Below are 13,222 nucleotides of genomic sequence, written 5' to 3' on the forward strand. Positions count from 1 at the left end.
CCAAAGCCACTCCTGCATTGTCTTCGCTGTGTGCTTAGTGCCATTATCCTATTGGAAGGTAAACCTTCGCCCCAGTCTGAGGTCCTGAGTGCTCTGTAGCAGGTTTTCATCAAAGATCTCTCTGTACTTTGCTCTTTTGTTCTTTGTCTCGATCCTGACATGTCTCCCAGTCCCTGCTGCTGAAAACATCCCCACAGCATGATGTTGCCACCACCATGCTTCACCATAGGGATTGTGCCAGGTTTCCTCCAGACTTGATGCTTGGCATTCAGGCCAAAGACTTCAATCTTGCTTTCATCAGACCAGAGAATATTGTTTCTCATGGTCTGAGAGTCCTTAAGGTGCCGTTTGGCAAACTCTGTGGGCTGTCATGTGCATTTTACTGAGGTGTGGCTTCCGTCTGGCCACTCTACCATAAAAGCCTGATTGGTGGAGTACTGCAGAGATGGTTGTCCTTCTGGATGGTTCTCCCATCTCCACAGAGGAACTTAGGTGCTCTGTCAGAGTGACCATTGGGTTCTTGGTCACCTTCTGGACCAAGGCCCTTCTCCCGTGATTTTCCCAGAGACAGATAATGCTTAGTCCTGGACTAAAAATATTATTCAAAGGAGAATTTACAGATTATCTGTATTGTGGTTAGTTCTACTGTGAGGGAGGCAAAGTGGCCTACATTCTCCTGCAGCAGTCACAGACAGTCTACAGATCGCATACCAACCAGTACATGTATGCTGTCACGTATCCACACCTGCAAACAGGTGCACGAGTACACACATGCACACGCACCCACACACACACACCACAGTCGGGTGGAAAGTTAGACGAGACTTGCCGCATCCTGTCCTACTGAAACTTCAGCCTATCATATTTCAGAGACTAGTTGTGTTGAGGAGATTGACGGAAGTACTGTTGAACCAAACCTCAGATACATTTAACTGAAACTATTCAACTACTTTACCAGACAATTTTAGCAAGATATGAAAAAACGAATCTAAATTCACCCCCCAAAAACACCAATATGAGAAATGTATTAATGCTTCTGACTTTAACAACAAGCATCTCATGAGTGATGAAACCCCACTTGTCATGCTATATTTCCATGGAAATGTTCAGTGTCGTTGTTTACTGCTTATGTATCTGCACCTCTATTATCTTATTAAGCTAATAACTACAGTAGATAGGACAAATATTGCCTCTAATGCACACTGTGGAGAGTCATATGGAGACACAGCAAGACTGTTTCTTGTTTCTTACTTTTGGATGTTGCCAATATATACTGCAGTTGTACATGAAACCTGCTTTTTATTGTGCAGTGTAGTTAAAAAGAAAGCCTGAATAAAATATAGTTATTTCCTCTGACAGATAAGCAAATGGTTTTAGCTCATGTTAGGAGCAGGAGACATTTACCTCTAATCACATCAGTTGATGGACTTTCATTGTGGTTTTCCTGTGAGCAGGCTCCTCGTCTTCCTCTCTATTAAAAGCATTCTCTCAGTCACAGACACCGTACTTATTATGTAGTTTGTGATAGTCTGTTTCTCTGAAACATGGCGTTATTCACCCTGATCTGGCTCGTTATGTTTTTGATCATCCTCCTTTGCTGTGAGTTATTCCTCTGATCCAACTCTTGCACTAGTATATATACACTGTATACAGCTATATCGTTGGTATTGAGTGTCTAATTTGATCATATTTCATGTGAATATTTTACACTGAGTATACAAAACATTAAGAACACATGGTCTTTCACCAATTTCATTGGATTTAAGTGAAAAGTAGTGTGAAAAAAGATCAAATACATTTTTCAAATCCAATCAGTTTTCCACATTGATTCAACGTTTGATTCAACGAGTTTTTTTTCAACGATTGATTCAACGAGTTTTTTGGTTGAAATGATGTGGAAACTAAGTTGATTCAACCAGTTTTTGCCCAGTGGGTAGTTACTAACATGATGTTACTGGTGCACTTTGACTGATGCCAATCGATACAAATGTTAAACGTTTGTTCTCAAGAATAATATCCCCACCATGTTTTTAATGTCCTTTTCTTAATCTCGAGTTCGGTCTCGATACCACATATTGAGTGTCTCGGTCTCGGATCCGTTCTCACTCGGTCTTTACTTGGTCTTGGACATTGATGACTGAATTTCTTCCTTAAACCAGCCGAGTGTTTGGAGGTGGCAAAATGTTTTATTTTGCAGTGACATTTGCTGTTTTGGACCTGTAAACAGATCGTTTGCATTCAATAATGGTTGCATTTACTTTTTGCCTAAATATGCTGGATTGCCTTCGATTTCAGAAACATTGCCTACTCTACAAAAATAATGGAAACTACAGTAGGCCTACTTGCAGTGGCAGTCTACACACTTCAATGCAAAAGATCAACTGTCTGTTCAATTGAGAAACTCTACTGTAGACCTGTGTTATCAACCATGCTCCCTTTCGGATGCATAGAGCAAAAACAAATGACGTAATATCCTGTAATTGATCTAATAGGCCCAATGGAATGAGATGTGCATGGTAATTTGTCGTATGGTTACTTTGTGAATATGAACTCTTCATGGCCAGAAAAGGTGAGGAATTGATTATGCAATGGTTATGATATATTTATATTTTGTGTTTATAAATGTATATTCTGCCCTACCAAGCAAAAAGGCAGTAACTAATCACAGTGTGGAACTGAGAAAAATGTCTTCCAAGTTGAATTGTCCAGCCAAATGAATTCTGGGGAGATCATTTGAGATGTGGTGATCTGTTGCCTTACTATTAGTTAATATTTTATTCATGTTGACCCTGACCTCTGACATGACCTTTGACCCTTAAACAGCAGTTACTGCCTTCTTCCTTGGCATGATATGTTGCAAATGGCAGGGTAATACCAAAGCAAAGAGCAGTGTCTGCCATTTTCATTTGTTAGTTTACTATTCTTCTCATGTATGTTATTAATAAAAGAGCAGTGTAATTACTGACAGTGAAGCGGAGTTCAAACTGTATTATTCGTGTGACTTCCACTAAGATACCAGTTGTATTTACATGGAGATGTAGGTTCTGCGTCAGTCACATTACATACTGTGTTTTACAACTAGCCCATGTCATGTTATAAGAATACATGTGAAAAGCAGCACTGCAATTGTTTGAATTACATTAAATGATTACCTATCTTGTAATATATAATGATGCATTGGAACATGGTAGAAGTATGACATAGGGTAATACTAATTATACAAAATTACCATGAGGTTGCAAAGTAAATGATTTGTATAAACTACCTGTAAAAGTTTTAGAACACCTACTCATTTATGGGTTTTTCTTTCTTTTTACTATTTTCTACATTGTAGAATAATAGTGAAGACATCAAAACTATGAAATAACACATATGGAATCATGTAGTAACCAAAAAAGTGTTAAACAAATCAAAATATATTTTATATTTGAGATTCTTCAAATAACCACCCTTTGCCTTGATGACAGCTTTGCACACTCTTGGCATTCTTTCAACCAGCTTCACCTGGAATGCTTTTCTAACAGTCTTGAAGGAGTTCCCACATATGCTGAGCATTTGTTGGCTGCTTTTCCTTTACTCTGTTGTCTGACTCATCATTGGTTAGAGCGTTGGGCCAGTAATCGAAAGGTTGCTAGATCAAATCCCCGAGCTGACAAGGTAAAAATCTGTCGTTCTTCCCCTGAACAAGGCAGTTAACCCACTGTTCCTAGGCTGTCATTGTAAATAAGAAATTGTTATTAACTGACTTGCCTAGTTAAATAAAGGTAAAATAAAAAATGTAAATAAATAACGTCAAAGTGGAATTATGTCAGCAAAAATAAAGTGTCAATGACTATTCAACACCTTTGTTATGGAAATCCTAAATAAGTTCAGAAGTAAAATTTTGCTAAACAAGTTGCATAATACTTTGCATGGACTCACTCTGTGTGCAATAATAGTGTTTAACATTCTTTTCTAATGACTACCTGATCTCTGTACCCCACACATGCAATTATCTGTAAAGTCGGTCAGTCGTGTTGTGAATTTGAAACACAGATTCAACCAACAATACCAGGGAGGTTGTCTAATGCCCCACAAAGGACACTTATTGGTAAAATTACACAATTACACTTTGGATGGTGCATCAATATAAACAGTCACAACAAAGATACTGGCATCATTCCTAACTTAGCTGCCAGAGAGGAAGAAACTCGCTCAGAGATTTTACCATGAGGCCAATGGTGACTTTAAAACAGTTACAGAGTTTAATGACACACAGCCGCAACCTTCTCCACGCTGCTCTTCGTCGTCTCCCTCACTTTCCTGTGGAAGAACTGTGAGGTCATCTCGCAGTAACTGGATGGCTTCCTGATGTCCCCGATTTGACCTACAGGGGTTGGGCTCTCTCAATGAGTGACGAAGGGAGGCGACGGCGGGCTGGGGCTCCCTGTACAATGAGGGACAGAGGCGGGGCCTGGTGTTAGGGGCGGGGGATGACTGACTAACAAACCCGTACTCTGCCTCTGATGCATGTGGTGGAGCCAGGCCAGCTCAAAGGAGGAGGATGATGAGGAGCCAGTGAAATTGTTTACACGTGGAAGACATTTTCTTGCTTTAGAATTGATTCAAGTGGTACTGAATTTGTTTCTTCTTGTTATTGTAGTCCTTAATGCAGATGCTTGAGGTCTTTCTCTTGTGGCAGGATTGGGAAGGTAAACAGCTGGCATGTTGATGATCCACATGGCTAGTGACTTTACCCTTTTTTTGCTCTCCTATTCTCTCTACCCAAAATCTCTCTTCCTTTTCTCTCTTTAACCCTAAAATCTCTCCTTTCTCCCTTTTCTTACTCCCAATATGTTCTCTTCCGTGTTTGTCTTCCTCTGCCCCTCTTCTCAATCACCCCAGTCTTTGCCCATTTCACCAAATCGCTCTTCTTTCTGGGAGGATTGATGTGACTAGCTACAGTGCACTGCTGTGGACAAAATCTAATTTATCACTGGATCAAGCAAGTGATGGGTTCTTGACTTGTTTCTATTGGACGAGCCAAACGCGACATTGGGCCTGATTGGATCAGGACTGAGTCGGAATATTCTCAGCTTGAAGCCCCGCACTCTTGGCCTGGCCTGTTGGATCTGCCCCTGCTGAGACTATAAACGAATCTATAAACTGAATGAACATACTTGAAGAGCTGTGAAGCTGCTCAGTCTTTCAGTGCTTCCGTACTGTTTCTATTAGTGTCAATGAAATATACACTTTTTATTTTTTTAAACAAATAAACATGCAGTTTTAAAGATGAAGGATTGAGTCAACACACCCAGCTTCTATTTCAACCTCATGTTTTTGATGTGTAGAAAATATTGCCTATATTGACAAGCTAGTCGAGCTCTAACAATGTCCTCAAAGATGGAAGACAGGCGAGACCTTTCTGGCCAATGAGGGCAGATAAGGGGAGATTCCAATTCCAAGATGGCGTAGCAGTGCAGTCGTGGTTTGCTGTCCTCTCGTTTACTTTTTGTATTTTTCGTCTTTTTTGTATATATTCCAATTTATTTTTTAATCTATTTTTCCATTTTTTAAATAAATATACCTTCAGGTAACCCGCATCACTCGGACACGGATCCGCTATTTTCTTTAGACCCTATAGCCAAAACTTTCATCAGAAGGTAGCCAGCTAATTAGCTAAGTTACTAGTCATTTAGTCATTGTTAGCCACTGCTAGCGGCATTTACCCTCTGCTCAGGCACCAGACGTTTTTTTTAGCCTGGATAATACCTGACAGCCTCAGACTGTTTTTCTCCACTACAACGCCAGATTCCTGCCGTAAACCCCTGGACCATTGATCATCACAGCTAGCTATCTTCAACTGAGTGACCCAGCCCCGAAGCTAGCCCTGAGCCAGGCGCATATCCCGGCTAGCAAACGAAAATTCCCACAACTACAATACCTCTTTTGCCATCTGGCCCGGTCCCTTCGTCGATACGTCGCCCCGCCGTACCACCACGACTGGTCTGCAGACGTAATTCCATCAGCTGTGCCTTCAACCGGACTTTGCCGGACGACGGAGCAGACGCTTCTGCTTACCCCGGACTGCTAACTTTAAACGCCATGTCTCCCGTGTGCTAGCGTAGTAACGATTACCTAGCGGTTTCCCTGTTTAATCTATTGCTGTACACTGGGCCCTATGATCACTTTGCTACATAGCTGATGCCTGCTGGACTGTTCATTTATCACGGTACTCCACTTTGTTTACCTATGTTTATCTGTCGTCCTAGCCCCGAACTCAGGCCCTGTGTGTAGTTAACCGACCCTCCCTGCCCATTCATCGCCATTTTACCTGTTGTTGTTGACTTAGGTGATTAGCTGTTGGTGTCTTACCCGTTGTTGACTTAGCTAGCTCTCCCAATCAACACCTGTGATTGCTTTATGTCTCGCTTTATGTCTCTCTCAAATGTCAATATGTCTTGTATACTGATGTTTAGGATAATTATCATTGTTTTAGTTTACTGCGGAGCCCCTAGTCCCACTGTACATGCCTTAGATACGTCCTTTGTCCCACCTCCCACACATGCGGTGACCTCACCCAGTATTACCAGCATTTCCAGAGATGCAACCTCTCTTATTATCACTCAATGCCTGGGCTTACCTCCACTGTACCCGCACCCCACCATACCCCTGTCTGCACATTATGCCCTGAATCTATTCTAACACGCCCATAAATCTGCTCCTTTTATTCTCTGTCCCCAACGCACTAGACGACCAGTTTTGCTAGCCTTTAGCCGTACCCTCATCCTACTCCTCCTCTGTTCCTCGGGTGATGTGGAGGTTAACCCAGGCCCTGCGTGTCCCCAGGCACTCTCATTTGTTGACTTCTCATTTGTTGAGTTTGTTTTACTCACTGCTTTAGCAAACTCCGCCAACCCCGATGACCTTGCCGTGTCTGATTCCTGGCTTAGGTATGCCTACAAAAATTCTGAGATTTCCATACCCAACTACAACATTTTCCGTCAAGATAGAACTGCCAAAGGGGGATGAGTTGCAATTTACTGCAAAGATAGCTTGCAGTTCTGTCATACTTTCCAGGTCTATGCCCAAACAGTTCGAGCTTCTAATTTTAAAAATTAATCTCTCCAGAAATAAGTCTCTCACTGTTGCCGCCTGCTATAGACCCCCCTCAGCTCCCAGCTGTGCCCTGGACACCATATGTGAATCGATTACCCCCCATCTATCTTCAGAGTTTGTTCTGTTAGGTGACCTAAACTGGGATTTGCTTAACACCCCAGCAGTCCTACAATCTAAGCTAGATACCCTCAATCTCACACAAATTATCAAGGAACCTACCAGGTACAACCCTAAATCCGTAAACATGGGCACCCTCATAGATATTATCCTGACCAACTTGCCCTCCAAATACACCTCTGCTGTTTTCAATCAGGATCTCAGTGATCATTGCCTGCATCCGCTATGGGTCCGCGGTCAAACGACCACCCCTCATCACTGTCAAACGCTCCCTAAAACACTTCTGCCAGCAGGCCTTTCTAATCGACCTGGCCCAAGTATCCTGGAAGGATATTGACCTCATCCCGTCAGTCGAGGATGCCTGGTCATTCTTTAAAAGTAATTTCCTCACCATAAGCATGTCCCTTTCAAAAAATGTAGAACTAAGAACAGATGTTGCCCTTGGTTCACTCCAGACCTGATTGCCCTTAACCAGCACAAAAACATCCAGCACAGTCAGTCAGGAAAGCAAAGGCTAGCTTTTTCAAAAAGAATTTTGCATCCTGTAGCTCTAACTCCAAAAAGTTTTGAGACACTGTAAAGTCCATGGAGAACAAGAGCACCTCCTCCCAGCTGCCCACTGCACTGACGCTAGGTGACACGGTCACCACCGATAAATCCATGATAATCAAAAATTTCAATAAGCATTTCTCTACGGCTGGCCATGCTATCCTCCTGGCTACCCCAACCCCGGCCAACAGCTCCGCACCCTTCGCAGCTACTTGCCCGAGCCTCCCCAGCTTCTCCTTCACCCAAATCCAGATCGCAGATTAATAACGCTCCGCCTTATCTCAGCTCACTGGTCACGATAACAACACCCACCCGTAGCACACACTCCAGCAGGTATATCTCACTGGTCATCCTCAAAGCCAACACCTCCTTTGGCCACCTGTCCTTCCAGTTCTCTGCTGCCAGTGACTGGAACAAATTGCAAAAATCGCTGAAGCTGGAGACTTACATTCCCTCACTAACTTTAAACATCAGATATCTGAGCAACTAACCGATCGCCGCAGCTGTACATAGTCCATCTGTAAATAGCCCACCCAATCTACCTACCTCATCCCCATATTGTTTTAATTTACTTTGCTGCTCTTTTGCACACCAATATCACGACTTACACACCATCACTTGCTCATCATAATCTGCTCATCTATCACTCCAGTGTTAATCGGCTAAATTGTAATTACTCTGCTACTATGGCCTATTTATTGCCATACCTCCTCATGCCATTTGCACACACTGTATATAGACTTTCTTGTTTTTCTATTGTGTTATTGACTGTACGCTTGTTTATTCCATGTGTAACTCTGCGTTGTTGTTTCTGTCGCACTGCTTTGCTTTATCTTGGCCACGTCGCAGTTGTAAATGAGAACATGTTCTCAACTACCTTACCTGGTTAAATAAAGGTGATATTAAAAATAAAAGATCGGCCCCATATGTGACAGCTTCAATGGCGTTGCCTATGCTCTCTTCCCGTGTATCCTTGTTCAAATCCAGGCCTTGAGGTCCACAGCATTAATGATTTATTTTTCTCCTTAGGGGTGGTTGAGTAAAAGCTGGTTAAACTTCCAGGGAATAAAGAACCAGGAGCACCAGTGGACAGCAATGTTCTGGTTTGGGTACCTTTGAATATCAAACTGAAGACCCAATTAGTTCTTGCACCCCCTTGTGGACAAACTGAAATGGTACAACATGTTGCATTGCACCATTGTGGGCACTGACCCATAACAGAAAAGTTTTGAATAATTTCCCATAGCTTCATAGTTATGGGAAATGTTTATTTTGAGATGGTTAGTTCTAACTCTATAGATAGACTGCTACCACAAACCAGCAGCATCAAAAATTCCATGGTGGAGAGAACAGTGAAAGACCAGTATCAGGGCCGTCCCTCAGGAGACTGGTACCAAGATGTCATGTCCAGTGTGTTCCAGGCTCAGATGGATCTCAACTATCTGCACACTCACTGTACCAGATTTTCCCAACGAATCGTGCCGTGGTCATCAACCTATGATGGATGAACAACAAAGTCCTGACTGTGTAGAACACAACTTAACCATCAATATTTTCCAGGAACCGGGAAGTCACTGTACTAGTGATACAATTAATCTGGCAGAAGAGGGTACTGATTAAGCAGGTGCAAGAAACAAGAACTTAACAGCTTTTTATTTATATATATATATATAAACTTGCATCAGTGAATCATTAAACATCTTTACAAGCCCCTAGCTACCACCAACACTTATCTACAGGAAAAGTGGAGAATACATTTTACAGCAGCTAGGTCTACACTTAAATGCCACAAACAATTAGTATAAAAACTGCTTTATTTAAAAACATAAAGTGGATAAAAGGAGTTCAGTCACTCTGCTGCTGCCCCCCTTGCCTCGTTTCCCTGTGGTTTTAGCTTCAGGAGCAGCAGTGTCCCCTTCATCACCCTTTGCAGGCTTCTGGAAAGCTTTGGCCTTTGCACCCTTCTTGGCTGCCCCTTCACCCTTGGTAGTCTTCTGTGCTTTGGGTTGATCCTCAGCTGTCCCCTCTTCCCCATTGTCTTCTTCGACTTGGGCTTCTTAGCAGGGGCCACCTTGGAAGCAGATGCTTTTGCAGACATTTTTTTTTTTGCATCCTGAAAGATGAAAATGACAGGTTTGCAATGCTGCTGGTTTGTGGTAGCATTTACAATTTGAGATTCAATTTAACATGGTAAAGCCCAAATAGGAAACAGTACCAATGACAAAAGTGTAAAAAAAAGTCCCTATACGTCAAAAGCACTTGAACAATGCCAATAGTCAGAACATAACTGAAACCACACTTGCCTCTGAAGGTTTCTCCTTCTGCTTTTTGGCTGTAGCCTTTTTCTTCTCAGCTTCTTGAGACAAGAGTTAGTGATGTGTGTGTATGCAATCATGAACATGAGAAGTGAGATACCCATACAAGTCATTGAATGAGCAATGTTAAATGTCCTTCATTACAATGGGTGTAGCTCAATAACAATGATCCCATAGAATTGGGCAGATTATAGGGTGATGTCTAAATCCTAGGAGTGATGAGCACAATCAATTCAGTGGATTCAGTTTACAGGCTTCTTTGTCCTTAGTCTTCTTGGCTCCAACCTTGGCAGCCTTTGGAGCCTTCTCCACATTGGGATCAGTGTTCTCAGTGGCCTTTGGCTTGGGCTCCTTGATCCTACCCCTGACTGCAAGCTGGCAAGGGAGAGTGATCACATGTTGAGCTACATTATATTAAACAGCAAGCCCATGTTCAATATGTTTGTCATATAATGTTGACTTTTCTAATAAACACACCACTTTATATTCAAAACTGGTACCATGAAGTTTGGCTCATTTGGCAGGTAAGCTACTATCACATTCAGAAAATAAAGTCCATTCACCTTGGATCACATTTTTCTTGATTTAATTACTTAGGTTAACAAAGCCTAGTTGCCACAAGGAGCCTATTAAAGTAACTATCCAGTGGATATCACACTTTACATTTTTTTATGTTCTGTTAATTCGTACCCAAATAATGTTGATGCCTGAGCTCTGAGGCATGCGTTGAAATTGCAGAGTGCTGACGCCCTTATCACTTTATCAGAAGCACGTGGTCAATGACGTCCAAAGCTTTGTTTTATCAAACAACCACCTGATTGGTAGAAGACAAAAAGGCTACACTGCACACACTCTATGGGGTGTGGGACATAATCTATAATAATTTGGCTGCTATAAATCCTTTATACCAGCAGGTGTCACTAGTGTGCACTTGATCAAAACCATGAGTAGTTAACCTATTTCAGACAATTAGCTGGAAAATCTCAATGCTCCAGGAAGCTTTGTTTCCCCATCACTAATCCTACACTCGTATTTGTAGCCAAAGCATAACTTGATAAAACAAACAAACAAAAAAACATCTAAACTTGCAACACAAAACAGACAATTTCGATAATGCTTGCCATTTCCTTACTGAACATTATATCATGTTGGCTCATTGGCTGAGCTGGCCAATCAGCAGTATACTTGATTTAATCTTTTTTGTAACAGGTATATGCCCACACCATTCTGTTGTTGCAGTACGTCCAAGGACGGATTAACAAAGGGGCTTCCAGGGGATGAAGCCAGAAGGCAGAGAAAAATTCACAAATATATTAATACATTATACAGTACATATTAGATATATTATATATATTTTTACTGCAACCGCAAAACACAGGAGGATTCAGGAGCCTGCTCTCAATGAGTTGAGACAGCTTCCTGCTGCCACTCTGCTAATCATCAGATGGGGGGAGGAGAGGTATGGGCCCCATGTGGGTAAATGTGGGGCCCTGCCTTGATTGGGTAACTGAAAAAATGAACTGCATAATAACTAAATGTGACTGGTCAATTATGTGAGTCAGGGGCTGGGCCCAAGAGGCAACAAAACAAATTACTTATTTTATAACCAACCAAGGGAGCCTATTCTCAATGTTCAAAATACACCAGAGAACATATTTAGCCACAGAGTATCAATAGTTCCTCAAAAATAACAAAGTGTCTTAAAAAGGGTGTCTGCTGCAAGAACAGCTTCAATGCGCCTTGGCATAAATTCTACAAACTGACCTAAACCATGGCAGGAAAACACACCCCACACACACCATAAACTTTTTGTCCCCCATTTACTCAATTGTTTCCTTTATTTTGGCAGTTACTGGTTGCCTACTGTCGGGAAGGCTGCAATTTGGGCAGCATGCATTCCAAATGTACAGCTTGTTGTGTTGTGGCCATAGACAGAATACATTGATTTTTGGAACCTCTTACCCTGGAAATTTGAGTGGTAACTCATGGGTACTCTAGCAATGGCTGCCAGTCCTGATTTGAACAGGAACTGCCATCCATGGATTATATGTAGATAGTTGGTTGCAGCTGTCTGTTTGCACATTTCAAAATACAAATCACGGGAACATAGTTTGGAAAGCAAATGCCTACTGCTGAAAATAGAAGACTGCATTTACAACCAATTTAATTCTCAACTCCCAATTTTTAGTGACCGTCAGCACTGTTTTTCAAAGTAGCTCATCTTGAGATAGGCTATTGCCAAGAGGAGCGCATTGGCCATCACCGTGAGTAGTAGCCTATGGCTTCATCATTACGTGAGTCAAGTGTGCCACTGGAAATGGTATGTAATTGCCCAATGTAGTAATATATAAATAGAAAACACAATTCAAACAGGAAAGCTGCTTTGACATACTCAATTACAATTTTTGGGAAGGAAAACCATTTTACTCATTTTTCATAGAAATCTGGAAACACTGGGCATTTACTTTAAGATTTAGACATGCATGGATCACTTACCCGAAACCTCCCCTGTACTCCCTCGAATCCTTTTTTCAGGGTCTTGCGTATCATGTATTTCAACCTCACCAGGTCCACAGATGGATATTTCTCTGTTATGAATCCGCGAATGGCCTGCGAGGAGACCCCCTTTCGAGAGTCCAACTCCTTCAGCGCTTCGTTAACTATCACCATCGTAGGTGGATGAAGAGGAGTTCTCCGTGCCACAGCAGGTGCGTTGCTGGATTCTAACAATGAAATGGACAAATGTATCAACCGTAATCTAACCAAATAACCGTCAAATTAGGCTACTCAAATTGGCCTAAACCGCACATGGTTTTACAAACCTGGTTTAGCTTTTCCTGACACTTTTTCGTATTTCTTGGGCACATCAGAAGATGAAGTTACTTCTTCGGCTGCAGCTGCTTTTTTTTTTGGTGGCATGATCAAACAGTTAACCTCAAAGTTAGGCCACATAAAAACGTTAGTTTAAAAACAGCAACTGCATTCTCAGCCTACACACGTTCAATGTTAGGCACTTCAAGCAACACCGCAGCAAAGCACGCGGTTTACCTGAACAGGCGCTGACATTTAGGTACCAGTTAGAGCATTCAATGTAAACTGATCAGTCCGAGTAGTGTGAACTCGCTTCTTCTTCTCTCCTCCGT

General features: G+C 42.0%; 1 protein-coding gene across 1 annotated transcript; it reads right to left on the bottom strand.

Annotated features, from left to right (window-relative positions):
* Positions 1-9,476: 9,476 nt before the first annotated feature.
* LOC120021779 (protein B4-like) lies at positions 9,477-12,998 on the bottom strand. Its single transcript, XM_038965632.1, has 5 exons — positions 12,902-12,998; positions 12,576-12,802; positions 10,331-10,454; positions 9,618-9,817; positions 9,477-9,497 (listed from the first exon to the last, which is right to left on the bottom strand). Exons 1-5 carry the CDS (start codon positions 12,996-12,998, stop codon positions 9,477-9,479), a joined length of 669 nt encoding a protein of 222 aa, XP_038821560.1.
* Between the last annotated feature and the right edge of the window lie 224 nt (positions 12,999-13,222).

The sequence above is a fragment of the Salvelinus namaycush genome, chromosome 2, assembly GCF_016432855.1.
Source record: "Salvelinus namaycush isolate Seneca chromosome 2, SaNama_1.0, whole genome shotgun sequence".
In the NCBI taxonomy this organism is placed as follows: domain Eukaryota; kingdom Metazoa; phylum Chordata; class Actinopteri; order Salmoniformes; family Salmonidae; genus Salvelinus; species Salvelinus namaycush.